This window comes from Alligator sinensis, unplaced genomic scaffold, assembly GCF_000455745.1.
Source record: "Alligator sinensis unplaced genomic scaffold, ASM45574v1 scaffold990_1, whole genome shotgun sequence".
NCBI lineage: Eukaryota > Metazoa > Chordata > Crocodylia > Alligatoridae > Alligator > Alligator sinensis.
Window position 1 is genome coordinate 885,075 of NW_005842506.1, and position 18,088 is coordinate 903,162.

The 18,088-nt window shown below is 37.6% G+C and overlaps 1 protein-coding gene across 1 annotated transcript in view; it reads left to right on the top strand.

Annotated features, from left to right (window-relative positions):
* The window catches only part of TRRAP (transformation/transcription domain associated protein), a 140,906-nt gene that overhangs the window by 23,742 nt on the left and 99,076 nt on the right, over nucleotides 1-18,088 (top strand). Inside the window, 12 exon segments of the mRNA XM_025213106.1 lie at nucleotides 157-351; nucleotides 939-1,130; nucleotides 3,208-3,373; nucleotides 4,880-5,136; nucleotides 6,541-6,741; nucleotides 8,946-9,097; nucleotides 12,137-12,336; nucleotides 13,187-13,404; nucleotides 13,505-13,702; nucleotides 14,267-14,527; nucleotides 15,442-15,603; nucleotides 17,464-17,560. Coding sequence (XP_025068891.1) covers nucleotides 157-351; nucleotides 939-1,130; nucleotides 3,208-3,373; nucleotides 4,880-5,136; nucleotides 6,541-6,741; nucleotides 8,946-9,097; nucleotides 12,137-12,336; nucleotides 13,187-13,404; nucleotides 13,505-13,702; nucleotides 14,267-14,527; nucleotides 15,442-15,603; nucleotides 17,464-17,560 — 2,299 coding nt within the window.

Sequence of the window (18,088 nt, forward strand, 5' to 3'; positions counted from 1 at the left end):
GCAACCAGAAGTCACTGGGGCCATCCTTGTGCCCTGGGCACATGGGTACATCTCTTTGTTGCTGCTGTTAGCTTGTCTTGCTCATGAAGGTTTAGTGCTTAAAAATCTATAAATAAAGAGTGTTACTTACTTAGTGCATTTTCTTTTCTGCTTTAGGTACAAATAGCAGGAAATGGTCAGACATATATCCGAGTTGCAAATTGTCAGACAGTCAGGATGAAAGAAGAAAAAGAGGTCTTGGAGCATTTTGCTGGTGTTTTCACAATGATGAATCCTTTAACGTTTAAAGAGATCTTTCAAACTACCGTTCCCTATATGGTGGAAAGAATTTCAAAAAACTATGCTCTTCAGGTATTATGGTTTAATTTTACAACAGTGAGACATGCATTTTACTGAACTCTGGAGGATAACTTAAAAAAAAAAAATTCTTAACGTTTGAAATTCACTTTCAAAGTATTTCTTCACTTGGTAAGGTCTGTAACAGTCTATAAAAGAAGTTGTGTGAAGATGAATTTTTTTCTGTTCTACTATAATTACTATCAAGAGAGAAACCTTATTTAAGCAATTCATGTTAATGCTGGAAGTATTAATGGACTGTATTAAATAAAAATGGTAGATTTTGATTTGTCCAGAAGACCATTAACTAGAGGTTTATTTATTACTGTTTGGATATAATTTTTTCTAAACTTTATTGTGATTTTTTTTTTTTTTTTAACTATTCTAAAGAAATATTAAAGTTACACCAAACTAAATATTGACTTGTAGGAAAGTTGCTATGATTTCTTTTTTTTACCTTTTTAAAGATGACCTAAAATGAGTTGCTGATTGATAGTTGAAGAGAAGTGATTTTTGTTTTTTATTTATTTATTTCAAATTCAGTTATTCTTATGTTCGTTTCATAGCTTAATTGTAATTCTGTCTTCTGTTTCTTTTGACAGATTGTTGCCAATTCCTTTTTGGCAAACCCTACCACTTCTGCCCTATTTGCTACAATTCTGGTGGAGTATCTTTTAGATCGGCTGCCAGAAATGGGCTCTAACGTGGAGTTGTCCAATCTTTATCTTAAGCTGTTCAAGCTAGTTTTTGGCTCCGTTTCACTGTTTGCAGCTGAAAATGAACAAATGCTAAAGGTGAAGTTCATTTTGCCTAAGAGAGACTATTCTAATTCATGTGCAGTGCATTTTGTCATTTTTGGGGGGGGAAATATTGTGCTCCATGACCATTTTAACATTTCAAAAGTGATACTTTAAAAAAGCTCTATTAATATTATGGGTTTACCATGCAAAAAACGGATAGAATAGCCTACTTATAAGAAACATTTTTTATGACTGACTGCTTAGTACTTGGAACTGTGAAGTGAAGTGGAAAATTCTCAGTCTAAATGATTGAGTGTATAGGTGTCCTGCTTTGGACTCCATAATGTTGAGTGACTTTCTTGTCAGGTGCCATGTATCTTAATGCATTTTTTTTTCTTTTATTGCTGTAGCCACTGAGCATGTCTTTAACAAGTTTGACTCACTTTTCACCCTTTGACAGTAAAGCTTCACTAGCGCTTTTTCATGCTTATTTGTATCTAGCATTATGATGTAAATTCAGTGAGAGGGCAAGTTAATCAGAAAACTGAATTAGTGTGTGAACCCATTTGAAAAAATAGTCTATTCTTCCAATAGCAAGGTATTGTTTAATCATTAAAATATTTTTTAGAAATGTGGGTGCTGTGTTTAAAGCACAAAAGGAAAGTCTCTTCTTGAATATAGTGGTATCTTCTGAATATATAGGCAAAAGGAAACGGGAAATTTTGTAATGCAGTGCTATTCATTCGTCTTTTCTCTCTCTCATTCCCTGTCTCCATGAAGGAATGGAAATCCAATATCAACAAATGTTATATGTTGGTGGATACTTAATTTGGATGGGGAAATCACTATAGAAGGGTTAGTTGAAAATCTGTGGGATGATGTGAGATTCCCAATGAACTACTAATTTAATCTTTTTTTGGACATATATATGTAATCTGTTTTATAGCAGAAGAGGATATTTTTTTAATATCTTAGATTGTTATATACTGCAAATCCAGTTTAAATGGTATGATTTACTGTCTTCACAGTTCCAAGCTTCCATTATATTTTTGTTTCAGCAATTGATGATGTGGCCTTGAGCAGACAATTTTCATTGAAAGATGAAAGCTATTCACAGCAATTGTGTAACCATGTACAGGGGATTTCAGATGTTCATAAAAAACCATAATTATTTTGCCGTTCATTCCTGGGATGAGAGAATCCTGGTATTTGCTATCTGTTGTTAATACACAACACAATAATAATACGCAATAACAACACAAGCTGCTAATGTCCTATGCTCTTTGAAGACCGTTACCAGAATCTTTCATAGTTGTTAGGGACTGGAAGAGACCTTACAGATCATCGGGTCCAGCCCCTCTGCACTTGAGCAGGAAAGACTGCTGGGGTCAGATGACACCAGCAAGACACAATAGCATCAAGACACTTTTTTGAAGATTGCCTGGGTGGGTGCCTGTACCCCCTCTGGGGGGAGCCTGTTCCAAACCTTCAACACTTGACTCGTAAAGAAGTTTTTTCCATATGTTTGGTCTGAAGTGATCATCAGTCGGTTTGTGCCCATTATTTCTTGTCCTCCCATGGGGGGGCCTTGGTGAATAGATGCTCCCCCAGGCCCTGATGTATGCCCCTTAATTTTCCAATTGTGACTTTTTTTTTTTTCCCCTTCCAAAAAAAAAAAGGTGCTCTTACTAAAAGTGAATTATAGTGCTTATGAAGGAATTACTTGCTCTGGCCACTGGGTGCTGTTCAAATCTCTTCTCCTTGTTCACCTTCACTAGATCTCTGCTGGTCTACCCTTGGGCTCTGTTCTTCAGGCTGGCAGTTGTCTGACTTCAGGTTGTTTCTTTTAATACTGAAAGCCTAGAATATGTGAACGGGCTTCCTCCTGCGATTTGAGTGTTTGGTCTCCAGGATCAAGAACGATAAATTTATTAGATCTGTTCTTCTTGTCCTATAATGATGATAGTGGTATTTTCATTTAGTGTATGGATGTTGTTCAGCAATATCAGTTATAACTGAGGCATATTATGATCTCTCAAGTTAGAAGGCAAATAACTGTACCATACTGAACTTCTAACAGTTGTGGTGGGAGATGGATATTTTACTAATCTTGATGCTTTACCCTTTGTAGCCCCATCTGCACAAGATAGTGAACAGCTCTATGGAACTTGCACAGACTGCCAAGGAGCCCTACAATTATTTCCTGTTACTTAGAGCATTGTTCAGATCCATTGGAGGAGGCAGTCATGATCTCTTGTATCAAGAATTCTTGCCACTGTTACCAAACCTATTGCAAGGTTAGAACAAATACCTGTTTTACTCTTATTTATTTTGGATAGATGATGATATCGTTCTTTTAGACTGGTAAGATATTAAGCCTGGCAAATACCTGCCAGGTTTTGAAATTTAAGTGTATTTCAATTAAAAAAATATTAATATAATTTATTTCCTCTTACTTTTTAGTTGCCTTGGTCTCCTTAGTTCTGCCTATTTCACAATTCCGTTCTTTGTGCTTTTTGGGTTCCCATTGTGAGTCATGGGGTGTGTCTACACGTGCAGTTTACTGTGCAGTAGCTCATTTTACTGTGCATTAAAGTGTCACATCAAAAACCGTGCTAATACACTAATGTGTAGTAAAAATAGGCTACTGTACATTAAGCGTCACCTAAAAAAGCGTGTGCTTTCACTATGGCGTAGTACAGCAGAGTAGCAGGGCAGCCTAATGCACATTTATTTAGTACCTCACATTAGAAGTACTAAATTTAATGTGCACTAGCAAAAGCACATTAATGAATGTTGGGACCATGCCCATGGTGGGCTTCCTCCTTACCTGCAAGAACGACTTAGAAGTAAGAGAGTGATGGAAGATACAGTGCGGCAAGACCTATAGCAATACGGAGAGGCATAGGGTAGAGAGAATATAGCAGAAAGGAACTGTTTTTTCTGAAATTTAAAAAAGTATTAGTGACCATTTTCTCAAGAGGAAATGTTAATTTAACAAAATCGGCTTGGCTAAAAGGGCATGAATGACTGAAATGCTTATCAACCAGAAGCACTATGCTGTGCAGAAAACCAAGAGAATTACTGAGATTTAGGGAAGGTTGATCACAACAAATACAAAAAGAAAGCATGTTATCCATCTTTGGCTGTGGCATTTGGCTTCCTTTTTAGTTGATAATATATAAGTAAACCCATTGTGTGTGGCACTGGGAAAAGATATATATCCAGAATTACTAGTTGAACTTAAGGAAAATATGAATTAAATGCCAGAACAAACTGAATTGTGCGGGGAGGGGTGTTTTTGTTTTTTTCATATAATTGTATTTGTTACTGACTCTTAAGTTTTTTGAAACATGTTGATGTACTTTTTAGTTTCTTTTTATTGGAGCCCAGATGTTTGTTTAAGCCCGATCAGATTAGTATGTATTTTTAATTTTACTGGATGTACAAGTGTTGGGTGATATTCTCCTGTTCCAAGCCTGTACCCCAATTGATTTGAAGATCACAATTAGGTTACACCAGCACATGAAAAGGCTGTTTCATTGTGTTTAAATATTTTAATACCTGTTTGTATAATTTTTACAAATGCACACACGTAGGAGTAATAGACTTGTTAAGCGACTATAAGCAATTGCAGAGAAGCTAGCTTTAACAAATGGAGCCTTGTAAATGGTGACCTTAAGAAAATAGGAACTTTAAGAAGTCACAGAATCATAGAAAACAGTACTGAATCTGTTTTGATAATGGCTTGTTGTTGAAATTCTCTCTCTCTCTCAAATATATACCCTTTTAACACTTTTCAGGACTGAATATGTTGCAAAGTGGCCTCCACAAACAACACATGAAAGATCTGTTTGTAGAGCTCTGTCTCACTGTACCAGTTCGACTGAGTTCCCTCCTCCCTTACCTGCCAATGTTGATGGATCCCCTAGTGTCTGCTCTAAATGGATCCCAGACCCTAGTTAGCCAAGGTTTGAGAACTCTGGAATTGTGTGTGGACAACTTGCAGCCTGACTTCCTGTATGATCATATTCAGCCAGTGCGAGCAGAGCTGATGCAGGTAAGTGTGCCGTTTCTGCCAAGACCACTAGAGGTCATACATTACTTAAATATCAGTGGTAGTTGTATCACTATCCCAACTACATCATCACTCCCTTTACTTGGACCAACTTCATGATTAGAATAAACCTAGACACATTTTCAAATCAAATGCATTTTTCTTCAGTTCCTGATCAAAGACATTGCCCACAAAACTTCTTGCTCGCAAATATTGGTGCATGCTTCCTTTTTGAAGTTTAGGACTGAAGGCTCAGAGAGGTCTGTGATACATCTATGACAAAGGTTGCCTTTTTTTGTTAATTGAATATGCCAGGAGTTCATGTGTTAGTTTAAAACTCCAACCACGAAGATGATTGTTATAAAAATAACTGATTTTTTTTTTTTTACATTACAGTCTCAAATTATAGAGTCCTAAGTTAGAAAGGAAATCAGGGGACATTTAGTTTAACCCTGATGTCTTAAGGGGGCTATTTGGGATACAGGTGTGCATGTTTGGGTATTTCATATCTTTTTAGATGGCAGGTTAGTGTGAACATTTTAAATTTTGTTTGCTTCTTTTAAGTCTGGGCATTTTTTTCACAATAGAAAAATCCTGAATATATTCTGTGCTCCTATTTACTTTTACACACTATTTACTTTTTAAGACTAGCATGTATAGCTTCCTTATTTAGAGGCACACCAGACTAGATTTATTTCAAGCTTAACTGGTTCTTATTTTCATATGTCATGCTGCCTTTGTAATGTTAGCCATATATTAAATTGGTAATATTAGAGTGATGTAGCTATGATAGTCTAGGGATTTGACAGCTGCATACAGATGTTAAAAAAAAAAAAAAATAATCAAAAAACAAAAACACAAAAATGGCGCTTTAAACTTGGCCCGCTCCTGTGTTGGGCCCAGCACATGCCCAGGAGCAGCAGCGTGTTGGTTCGACCAACCTCTGCCACGCCTGTATGGACTGGGTGCTTCAGTGGGGCTTTTTTGGTACTTTTCTCTAACAGCTGATTAAAGGTATTGCTACAAAAAATAGTTTCCTCTCCTGTATATTAAATGGTACTTGAATGCTGTAAAATTTCAGTGACTTGTCACGTAAATCTAATGTAACTTTCTACAAGTACAAAATTAATTGCTTAAGTACTCTTTATCACGCCAGTTCATTATGAAAATACATATTTTATTTTAATTTTTAAAATTTTAAATGAAATCCACATAGCAAATTTTTTTGCCTGTTTGGGGCAGAGACTTAAGTTTTCTGTTTTTTTTCTTTTCATTTAAGAAACTCTTATATGGTGGGAAATAAGAGAATAAATAGGTATGAGAGAAGAATATTGAAGTTTTACTTTTTTAGTAACATTTTGAAGCAACACATCTCCTAACGTGTTAAACATTTAAATTTACTTCCAGGCTTTATGGAGGACATTACGCAATCCCGCAGACAGCATTTCTCATGTGGCTTATCGTGTGCTTGGTAAATTTGGAGGAAGCAATAGGAAAATGTTAAAGGAATCTCAGAAATTGCAATATGTAGTTACAGAAATTCAAGGACCTAGTATTACCATAGAGTTTTCAGACTGTAAAGCATCTATTCAGCTTCCAATGGAAAAGGTAAGATTTGATCTCTTTTCCATCCTTCTGCTAAACCAATTTCTTAAACTTTCCTTAAATAACACTTTTGAAAAGTTAATGTTTAATCTAAACTAATCTCATAACCTGCATGTTCCTTCAGTTTAATAGATGAGTTCTTGGGTTTTGAACATTTAAAAAATAATTATACTAGTGGGATTTCTGCTGCATTCATGAAACAGTTGGAGAACAATGAAAAGTTTCCTGTGTATTCTACCATTTTATTTGGTGAAGGAGCTCATACTTAATCCGTTTACCAGTTCTTCAGTAGGACATAGCCATTTGAATGGCATTGTGGTACACTTTGATTTCCATTGTCTTTTGATGCATACAATTACTAAAACAAATACAGAGATGTTGTTTGAGAAGTGGCTCTCAGGGGGGAGTGCTGTTTTTAATGGCCAAAGAATCACTGGAGCTCCGTAGAGATGGAGCTAAACAAACTTTTGTAGTCTGGTGTTTTTGCGCTTCTTGTATCATTATTTTTGCATTCAAAGTTAGTTCAGGCTTTCCAATATTTCCCACCCCCAACTTTTCCATTTTCCCTCTCATTTTAAACACTGTCCAAGCTCCCAGAGTAGCTTAGAAAAGCAAACAAATGCTGGCTGAAGTCTATGCTAGGTTATGAGGATAAGAAAGTACACAAGTTGGGTGCTCTTTTACTGTGTCTACTTTTTATAACTGTTCCCTCCAGTTTTTGTTGTGTGATCATACTAGATCAAATCTCTTTGATCTTGGGGAACACTTACAATTTCTCAGTGTTTCAGCTTGCTTCCATTTTATTAGAATGGGTGTATTACTTACTGTATTTGTATCAATCTCTCTTTTTTTCAAAATTACTTGAAGCAGCTTCATCCAAGAAGGTCATAGTATTTAATATTGCAAGCATTCAGCTTCTGGAGTCGATAGAAACTAATATGCAATATGCCTTAGCTTCTGGGAATTAAGCTGCATTCAGCAGCTAGCATGAAACCTCTGTAGAGTCTGATATATCCTTTGTTTCAGTTTTAAAACTATGTACATCTGAAATACAGAAAACTATTCTATTAATTGGCAACTCACTATTATCACTTTGACTCCAAAGAGGTAAAAAGAGGTTTAAAGTATCTTGAAAAAATTCCCTATTGTAAGCAGATGCAATTGAATGCAGACAAGAAGCATCAGTAAGGGGTGCTGGTTTTTACATGGTCACTTTTTCCATAGTGAAATGTATTAATGTAATTATCTAAACGTTTACAAATATCACAAATAGAGACTTATGTCTCTCCTGTTCAATAACATGTAAGTTTAAGTTCCTGAGTTCTTTCAGGCATCATTACTGTCTCTCTCTCTTTTAATTACATGGAACAATAGTCAACTTCCTGGTTTCGATTAGCAGCAGTATTGTTTATGGCATGCTTCGTGGGAGTAAAAAAAAAAAGAAAAGTTGAATTAAAAAAATGGAACGAGGTTAAAGTATAAGAAATTCATCTTTCTTTTTAGTGCCCTGGTGAGAAGTTCCACTTCAGTGGTCTGTGGAAAACTCGTTGTTCTTTTCATTGAGACCTTGATAAGATTGTTTAAAAGATGATGAGATGGCGGCTAGTTAATCCAGTAAATGGAAGGTTGATTTCCTGTAAAAAGAAAAAAAAAATATTTATTTGTAACAAAGGTCTTCTAAGGTCATTTATTGACATCATCTTTTATACTCACTGTTTAAACATGGGTGGTTAGATTTCATGTTATAATTGGTTAATCAGTGAATTTTCTTATTTCATGCCCCCTAAATGAATTTTCCACATGCATCTTACTAGATGCATGCTTTTTCTTAAATTTGGGTACGTGTTATATCTAGGATATCTTGGAATTAAGTACAGGAATTACTGCCAGAAGGGAAAAGTATAGCATTTACTTGAAAAGTGGGAGGAAAAGTACAAATCTTCTGTGATCCCAAGTGCTTTTTGGTTTTTTGGTTTTTATTTACATGAAAGCACAAACAACATGACAATTTTAGTCCACTTAAGCCTGCAAACATTCTGTCAGAATAGGACATACATTTCGCTTGGGATGTGCAAGGAGTAGAAGCTATTTAAATGACCTTTAATATATTTTTAAAAATAAATGTTTTAGTTGATTTGTTACCTGACTATAGGAGACCATGAATAACCAGTGTTTAGTGGATATAATTGTCTTATTTTCCATTGTAGGCAATTGAAACTGCTCTGGACTGCTTGAAGAGTGCCAACACAGAACCATATTATCGGAGGCAGGCTTGGGAAGTAATCAAGTGTTTCTTGGTAGCCATGATGAGCCTGGATGATAATAAACACGCCTTATACCAGCTTCTTGCACATCCCAAGTATGAAAATTCTTTAAGCCATAAATACTTCTGTAAAATGCGTAGGGTTAATTAAATTAGTGTGATTAATTTTTTTTTGAGGCAGAGATCAGATCTATTCATTGTGGAATTGTTTACTATAGCATGCTTTTTCCTTTTGACGTCAAAGGGCATGTCTACACCACAGATTCACTGAACTAGGTACTAATTCACTTATACTACATTGCTCTGTACATGCTGAACTGAAAGCAGTACAGCAATGTTCCTGTGGCATTGTGACAGGGTGTCTAAGTTTGCTGCTTCCTGATGCTATAAGGCAAGGGTGGGCAAAATGCGGCCTGCTGAGCCATTCTATCTAGCCTGCAGGGCCCCTAAAAAATTTAGAAAATTAATTTTTATCTGCCCCTGGCTGCCTGTCATGCGGCCCTCAATGGCTTGCCAAAACTCAGTAAGTGGCCCTCTGCCCGAAATAAATAATTACCCGCCCCTGCTATAAGGCATAGCCACTCTACAGACTTTATAATTAAAAAGCAGATGAGGCATCATTCTCTTGAAGGTTAGCTGTTCATCTGTAGGTAATTGATGTTCATTTGACACCTTGGCTCTTCTCTCTTAACCATTGTCCAAAAATTAAAGTGGTGAGGCTTTTTTACCCAGTTAAATGCTTTTAGCCAGTGGACTGATAAATTCCCACTCTCTTCCTCATTGGTCCTTGTGAAACTTCATATTTTGTTTATTGTATATTTAATTTTGGAAAAAAAAAGTTAACTAAGGCTTGCAGCAATGAGCAAAGTATTGTGCCTAGGGCTGTGCAAAGCTTCTGTCGCTGATTCATTTTGGTGGAGATTCAGCCTGATTCGGTGGCAGCAGAGTTTTGGCCCGATTCAGTGGTCGAATCTCCGAATCGAATCAGGAGACCCTTTAATCTCTCGGAATTGATTCGGAAAGATTCGGTGATTTGGACATAGAGACAGCTTTTAATTGTTTTTTCTACATACCTCAAGGTAGCAGGCAGCTTGTGAACGCTGCGATGGTGGGGCGGATGGAGCATCTCACCGAAGCGTGGGGGGCTCCCCAGCGTGCTTGGCAGCAGACCCGGAAGTGGACCAGAAGCAGTTATGGGTCTGCTGGGGAGTGCGTGTGTGGGGGGGCCTCCTGGCTTGGCGGTTTGGGCCTCCTGGGTCTGGGGGGGCACCCAGGGTCCCCCTGCAACTGATCGCCAAGCCAGGGAGACACAGAGGGACACCCCAGTGCGCTTCCCAGCAGAGGACCAGAAGTACCTGTAAGTTCTTTAAAGCTGTGTCTATGCAAGTATTTCTGCTCCATTTCTGGGTTTGCCGCTGAGCATGCTGGAGAGCCCCCCCCCCCATGCTCCTGTGGGATGCTCCATCCGCGCCAGCATCGCAGCGTTCATGAGCCACGCCTGGTACCTCGAGGTATGTAGAAAAAACATTTAAAGCTGTGTCACTGGCTGAATTGCTGATTCTCCAAATCAGCATCAAATCTTCAATTTTGGATTTGGCCGAATCGAATCGGGGACAGTGATCTGAATCAACTAATTGAATTGCTGTCCCTGTTTTGGGCCGAATCTGAATTGAATAGAGCCTGTTTTGCACACTCCTAATTGTGCCATATTTTGTCTGTTTTTTTTCCTTATGATAACTCTAAATTGAGTAGGCCTGAATTAGTTATTTATTTATTTTGGGCAGAATAATACCTTAAACTGCTAACACTTTGGCATATAGGAAACTTTTTCTTTTTTGTTCTGAATTGTGTGCAACAGGCCTCCTTGGCCATCCAGAAATTGTCTTTTCCCTGTGCCTGTAATGCTGGAATGAATGCTCATGCTCTTTTTTGCTCCTCCAGTTTCACTTGAGACCAGTGTATTTTGACTGCAGAGCCTTAGTTCCTATTAATTGTACTGGTGTTAAATTATATTGGCCTAACCTGTTTCAATATAACTGTTTAAGTCTGATTGTTGCCATAGGGATAAAACTGATCAAAGCTATTTCAGCTGTTTTTTAATCAGGATTAAAATTTCAGTGATTTAATGCACTTACACCACTGCAGGAGCAGGTAGACCTAACTTGCATCATCAGCTCATGTGTATTCCTGAGCAGTGATTCTCCCTCTTCTGTATACAACTTAAAAACAATGGGTAAAAGTAAGGTTGAGAATCACTGAAACCATTCTTTTGACTAGCAATCTATGCATGCCCATTGTGTACACCTTCCCACAGATTTGGATACCAAATTGACCACCTAGCTTTTTTCTCTCCTCAAAGCCATTTTATGTTTATTTCTCCCTTAACTTAGTGAAATGATATTACTGCCTATTATGAACTGCTGAATATTTTAGCATGCAATTAAAAAAATGTGTGGAGGTGGCTGAACAAAAACATGCATGGAAAAAATAGCATATCTAGGCATTCATTTTATAGCAGCTTTAAACTGTAGTGCTTAAAACGTATATAATGAAGTTATAGGTTTTAGGTTACTTTTGGCCTCTTGTGCCTGAAGCATGCGCTTAGTTTCTCTTTTCTTTATAATACAATAACTGTGTGGTTAAGGAGCATGATTGTTTTTATGATGGTGTAATTTTTGTTAGATTTGACACGAATGCAGCTCTTTAAAAGCCTGTTTGCACTTTGGAGTAAATAGGTTTTATTGGGTAATGAATTGATAAATAAATAACACTTCAGTCTTTAAAGAGCAAAACCAAATGCCTTGCTAAAAATAGGGGGAAGTGTCAAAATATTGAAAATGCCATTCTGTGATTGAATTCTAGTGTGATGCTTGTATATGTATTATTTGGAATATGTGTTGCTTCTTCTGAGCCACTGGCTTTAAATGTTCTTGATGAAATTGAACCATCCATCATGCTTGACACCAGTAGTTGCCAAAATTAATATGGAATAAATGAACTGATCTAGCTTTATCAGAATGAGAAAGGTAGGGGTTAGAGCTAAGGAACAAACTGTAAATTAAGTCCTTGCTGTTCGTGGTTGAACTGTCAGTATGGTAGTTTAGGCTTATAATAGATTTAATTTTGTCTTTTCAGCTTTACGGAGAAGTCCATACCCAATGTGATTATTTCACATCGGTACAAAGCCCAGGATACTCCAGCCCGTAAAACGTTTGAACAAGCATTGACGGGTGCATTCATGTCAGCAGTCATCAAAGATCTGCGACCTAGTGCTCTCCCTTTTGTAGCCAGCCTCATCCGCCATTACACGATGGTGGCAGTAGCTCAGCAATGTGGTGAGTTAAGCGGGATAGAGAACGTACGCTGGTTGTCCTGGGATCTTGGGAGAGGCTTAGTTCTTTGCACTAAATCCCTTGTTTAGAAAAATCATAAACTTGCAGTTTGCTACTGTGAAAGTCTTTGTTTTATAACATGATTTTCTCCTTACTGTTACAGCACACTTTTGAATGCATCTACTCCTTTTTTTTAAATTGTATAAACTAACTGAAACGTGCTTAATTTAATGGTTTTGTAAGTATACATAAGAAGTCAGAGGTTTAAGACTTTAAAAAATATATATATACAAAAATAAGATGGGCACATCCTGTACCTAAAAATACAATGCTTATCAAGGCTTGGAGCTATGTCTAGCTATAGCTGTAGGTGTAGAATGCATTGCAGCTGTAGCTACAAGAGTCATTTTATAGATGGTTTTCCCCCACATTGGGTTTTGGACCTTTTTGATAGTTCTGAAGGATCGTTGGAATAGCTGTGGAAGTGATGCAGAACACTGCTGTATCTGTGAAGTAATAGTCTTGACTTGGCCCTTTCCTATAGCTCAGATGTTGAGAAAAGGCATGCTGTGTACCACTATATTCAGTGCTTAATGTAATTTGAGTTTCATAAGATGAATTTTAATTTAATCTTCCTAGGGGACCTGTGCAATATGCAGTCACTAAATTTAAAGGAAGAAAACATTTCACTAAAGACAAAAAAAAATTACTCCAATCCATTTACATGCAAATAAGCATATAATGCTCACCAGTTTTGTAATTGGTTGATTGGAGATGATAGTCTTTCAATTAGAAGTTACTATTGTACTGAAGTATCCATTGTCTGTTCTTTTTTTTTCAATATAAACTATAGGGCCTTTCTTGCTACAGTGCTATCAGGTTGGAAGTCAGCCCAGTACAGCCATGTTTCATAGTGAAGAAAATGGATCAAAAGGAATGGATCCCTTGGTACTTATCGATGCCATAGCAATCTGTATGGCGTACGAGGAGAAGGAACTCTGCAAAATAGGGGAGGTGGCCCTTGCTGTGATATTTGATGTTGCAAGCATCATTCTTGGTTCTAAGGAAAGGGTAATAAAACTTTGTACTCTGCTCCAAAATACTTTTTTAACTCGTAAGGTATTAAACGTGTAGTTGACACACAACTCTTTTTTGTTGTTTTTGTTTTCAGGCTTGTCAGCTTCCTTTGTTTTCATACATTGTGGAGCGCTTATGTGCCTGTTGTTACGAACAAGCTTGGTATGCCAAGCTAGGCGGTGTGGTTTCCATTAAATTCCTTATGGAACGACTGCCTCTAATTTGGGTCCTTCAGAACCAGCAGACTTTCCTCAAGGCACTACTGTTTGTCATGATGGATCTAACCGGAGAGGTAGTTCACAGTTTATCTTGATTTACACTTGCTGGGCTTGCTTATCTCACAGCGTACGTGACTGTAACAGTTGCTTTTTGTCTCTTTATTTAACCCAAGTGAAGATTCAGAATGATCATATTCAGCTCTGGGTTACCCAAGTGTTAAGTGATCCATAGATTTAATCAACAACATAATGTTAAACATACTGTAGTTTGAACAAGCAAATGTTCTCTTTCAGTTTCTTATGTTCTGTTTCTGCTAAAATAAGTGCATCTTGCTGTCGAGCAGCTTGTTAACAGTAGATGCTTAGAGAATAGAGTTCTTGACCTTTTCTGAGTTGTGAATTGTTCTGTGGCAGAGCTCCGAGGACGTTCCAGCCTTTAGACTTCATTTATAAAATTACGCAGCACTCAGCTCTGCTGTTTTTTGGATGAATGGTGTGAAGGCTGGTTTAAAAAATAATCTGTTGAACTTTTACAGATTTAAATTTCTTACAAATAGTCTTTCACAACTGAACACCACTCTCATGGTAAAGGTCACAACTCTGAATAAGATAGTACTAACAAATCCATGACTATTTAGGTTTCCAATGGAGCAGTGGCTATGGCAAAGACGACACTAGAGCAGCTACTGATTAGATGTGCAACTCCCTTGAAAGATGAAGAAAAGACTGAAGAAATTCTAGCAGCACAGGAAAAGTCTTTCCATCATGTGACACATGACCTGGTTCGAGAAGTGACCTCTCCAAACTCTACTGTAAGAAAGCAAGCTATGCATTCCTTGCAAGTGCTTGCACAGGTCACAGGGAAAAGTGTTACTGTGATCATGGAGCCACATAAAGAGGTGAGGTGGTTGCTTAGACTGAGTAATTTTGAAGTGGTTGAATATTTCTGTTTTTTTAAAAAAGCATTTTACAAATGTTTTCACATGTGAGTTAACTAAGTTCTAAAATATTTTTAATCTTGGATATGTTTTGGCTTTCATAGTAGCAGCCCAGGGCACTAACTTTCTTTCTAATGACACTTAGCGGTATAGGGAGACACCAAGGCTACTGTCTTTGAAGCCTACTTTTCATGGTTTTTTTATTTCTATGTATTCCCTGGCACATGTCCAGACAGGCAAATTTGTATGGGATTGTTGCTTTCCACAGGAAGGTGATAGCAGACTTGCATGCCACATCATGGTCTAAAACTTGGTTATGAAAATATTATAGTGCATTTTAAAAGCATGTAATGCTGATATACAGTAAAGAGTTAATCAGGCTGTTTGTCCAAGGAAATTTCTTGGCAAAGGTGTTAAGTGGCTCTCCGGGGAGGATCAAAATCTTCCATTCAAGTTAATGTTGTCCCTGAAGTTATAAAATGGATTTTCTTCCCGTCTCTGGGCACAGACTGCTGACCACATCCCATGCTAGCCTCCATTCATGGACAATAAGACCCAGCAGTGCTTCTTCCTTTCCAGGTCCCCAGTTTAAATGTCCCCAAAGTATTTTTTTGCTGGCAGGAATCAGCTTTTCTTGCTTCTCCTTGACTGAAATCCTTTTAAAATGACAACAAAAAAGCCGGTGAAGCAGACTTTCTATAAATTTGCTACAAAAGAAATGATTGCACAGTTGTAATCCATACATAGAACAGGGAGTGTACAGGATAGTGGATAAAACCACAAGAGCATTACTGAGATATCTTCTTAGTAACATAATAGTTCATTGATTTAGACCAGGCAATTACAGAACTATTCTAAAAAGTGATAATTTGCAGGTCCTCCAAGACATGGTTCCTCCTAAAAAACACTTACTTAGACATCAGCCTGCAAATGCCCAGATTGGACTAATGGAGGGAAACACGTTTTGCACAACTTTGCAGCCCCGACTGTTTACAATGGATCTCAATGTTGTGGAACACAAAGTTTTCTACACAGAGGTACTTCATTTTTTTTATATGCTCTGTTATTTTAAACATAATGACTGTACAAAATAATTCTAAGCAATGCCAATATGTTATAAATATGCATATGCAGCAATAATGTGCTTACTGTAGATTGAATCTTACGTTCTACCAAATGCAAGTATCAATACTTGCTGTTGAATTTAAGCTGTAGTTCTGATTGGGAATGTAGCTGTTGAAATGCATACTGAAGTCCTGCATGTCTGCGCCTATGAACTGAAACAATTTAAGATGCCTGGAATGTTTGTGTCAGAGGTGTTAACTCCTCAGCCTGATATGATACTTTCAGTATTGATCTTCAACTGCCTTAAGCCTTATTTACACACCCTTTTATTTTTGGCGTTCATTTAAGTAAATTGGTACAACTCCCAAGTGTAGACTCAATTATATTAGTATTAAAGTGCTTATATTGGTTTGGCTTGTGTCCAGTAACTGCTTTAACTAAATGCATTACAAACTGTGGATAGACCAACTTTCAATCCTGATTTCTGGTTGATAAACATCCAGTTTAGGTTTCTTAGTGCTCCACTGAAATAAATGAGCAAAAAAAGTATGGTCTTTTAGAACTAAGGCAGTCCAGAAAAGTGCAGGCTCTCCTAATGTCCTAGCTATTGTATTGAAGCTGATTAAAATCCCATATTTTCTCATAACCCAAGAAAAATTGCTTAGCTGCCTTGTCTTGTAATTGCATTGCTCCCAACGTACTTGGCTTTCAAAGGTTCTTGACTCCAGTGAGCTATCTCACAGTGTTGAGGTCTGCAGGTTGTGGATCAAGACAGATGGATTCCTGTTTCCTCTCTGAGATGGAGACATTCAGTATTTCTTCCTCTAGCAAAAGAGAGGAGGTTGAAAAAAAAGTATAATAAGAGCATCCAATTCCTCCCCTGTGCAATAAGTGTGTCAAATATTAATGCCCACTCACCAGTTAACTTCAATGTTTAACAAAATGTCTTAATTTCTGAAAGTTTCTTCTTCCTCCTGAACTTAATCCCTTTTCGCAGTCTTTAAAACTGGTGTGCACTCCATAGTCTACATTGGTCTTGAAACCATCACTCTCCTTATCAAGGTTGCTTCAGGCCATTATGATGATCTGCCTTCTCAGCCAGGTGTGGTGAACTCCTGGTCCCCTTGACATTTGACTGAAACCTGACCCAAGGAATAGAAGCTCCTGAATGGAAAGGAGTTATCTCCTGAGCTAGATAGAGTAGCAAGCTAGGAAATTCATTGTGCATGTTGACACTTTAAGGCAGTGGTGGCACTTTAAGGTAGATACTGGAGCCTCTTGGAGTCGATCCAATGTTGGGGTGGGGGGCTGAGTGCCTGCGTGCATGCACGTGTGCGCCCCAGCCCAGCAGGTCAGTTCGTGGGGGAGGGATGGGGCAGGGGCTAGATTTGAGCCCTCTGTGATAAGGGACAATGCTGCAGAGGTAAGTTGAGCGGGGCCCTGGCCAGGTGGGACTTACCTGTTGGGGAGGTGCACCCCCAAATAATTTTTTCTCCTCTGCCTCGATCTGCTTCCCCACCCCTCCCTTCCCACAGGCTTACCTGCTTGGGTAGGTTGTGGGGGAGGTTAGCTGCAGCGCACGGTAGATCTTGGGTTGCTTTTAAATGCCAAAGGTGATCTACTTAAAAAGGATGGAGACCGTTGCTTTAAGGGTTGGAAACGTGTTGCATCTATCATGGTAATAAATGCTTATTTGAAAACAACTTAAAGTCACTAATTGCAAAGAGCAGAGCTGTGTGGAAAGGAATATTACTGTATAAACAATTTAACTGGAAAGATTGTTTTGACCTCTTTCATAGTAATTGCTGGACTAAACTTGTTTTAAATTTCAGCTGTTGAATTTATGTGAGGCTGAAGATGCTGGTTTGATGAAATTACCTTGTTACAAAAGTCTTCCATCACTTGTCCCTCTTCGGATTGCTGCTTTAAGTAAGTTAAAGCATATAAGTGAAGCTTTTAGTAAGTGGGTGTTGTGAGAAATGGCCATATTTCTTCACAGTGGTTTATATTCATGGTTTTGGGATAGTTTGTGGGAGCCTGCATTTTGAATGAATAAGATTCATTTTTCAAACTGATGAATCAAATAATTTTTAAAAGCAATAAAAAAGTTAATTTGAGAGAGAGTGAAAAAGTAAACTAGGCATCAACTTTTATAGGCAGCAGGATTTTGAATCTTTTTTTTCCAGCCATGACTTCATTGCCAGACTTAATAAAAAAGATAGAATAATATGCTCTGAAAATGAGTAATTTCTTAAATATTTACTTTGGTGACAAGGACTCTAATTAAATATTGTATCAAAAAATGTTAGCACTTTTTTGAATATTTGTCTTATTCTCATATTGCCATTTTCTCTTACTTGTTTCTTGGCATTAGTCTTTCTCCCTTGTTGAAATCGGTTTGATTGTACATACAGAAGAGCAAAGTTTGGTCCTTATTATCTTTTTATATGATCTATT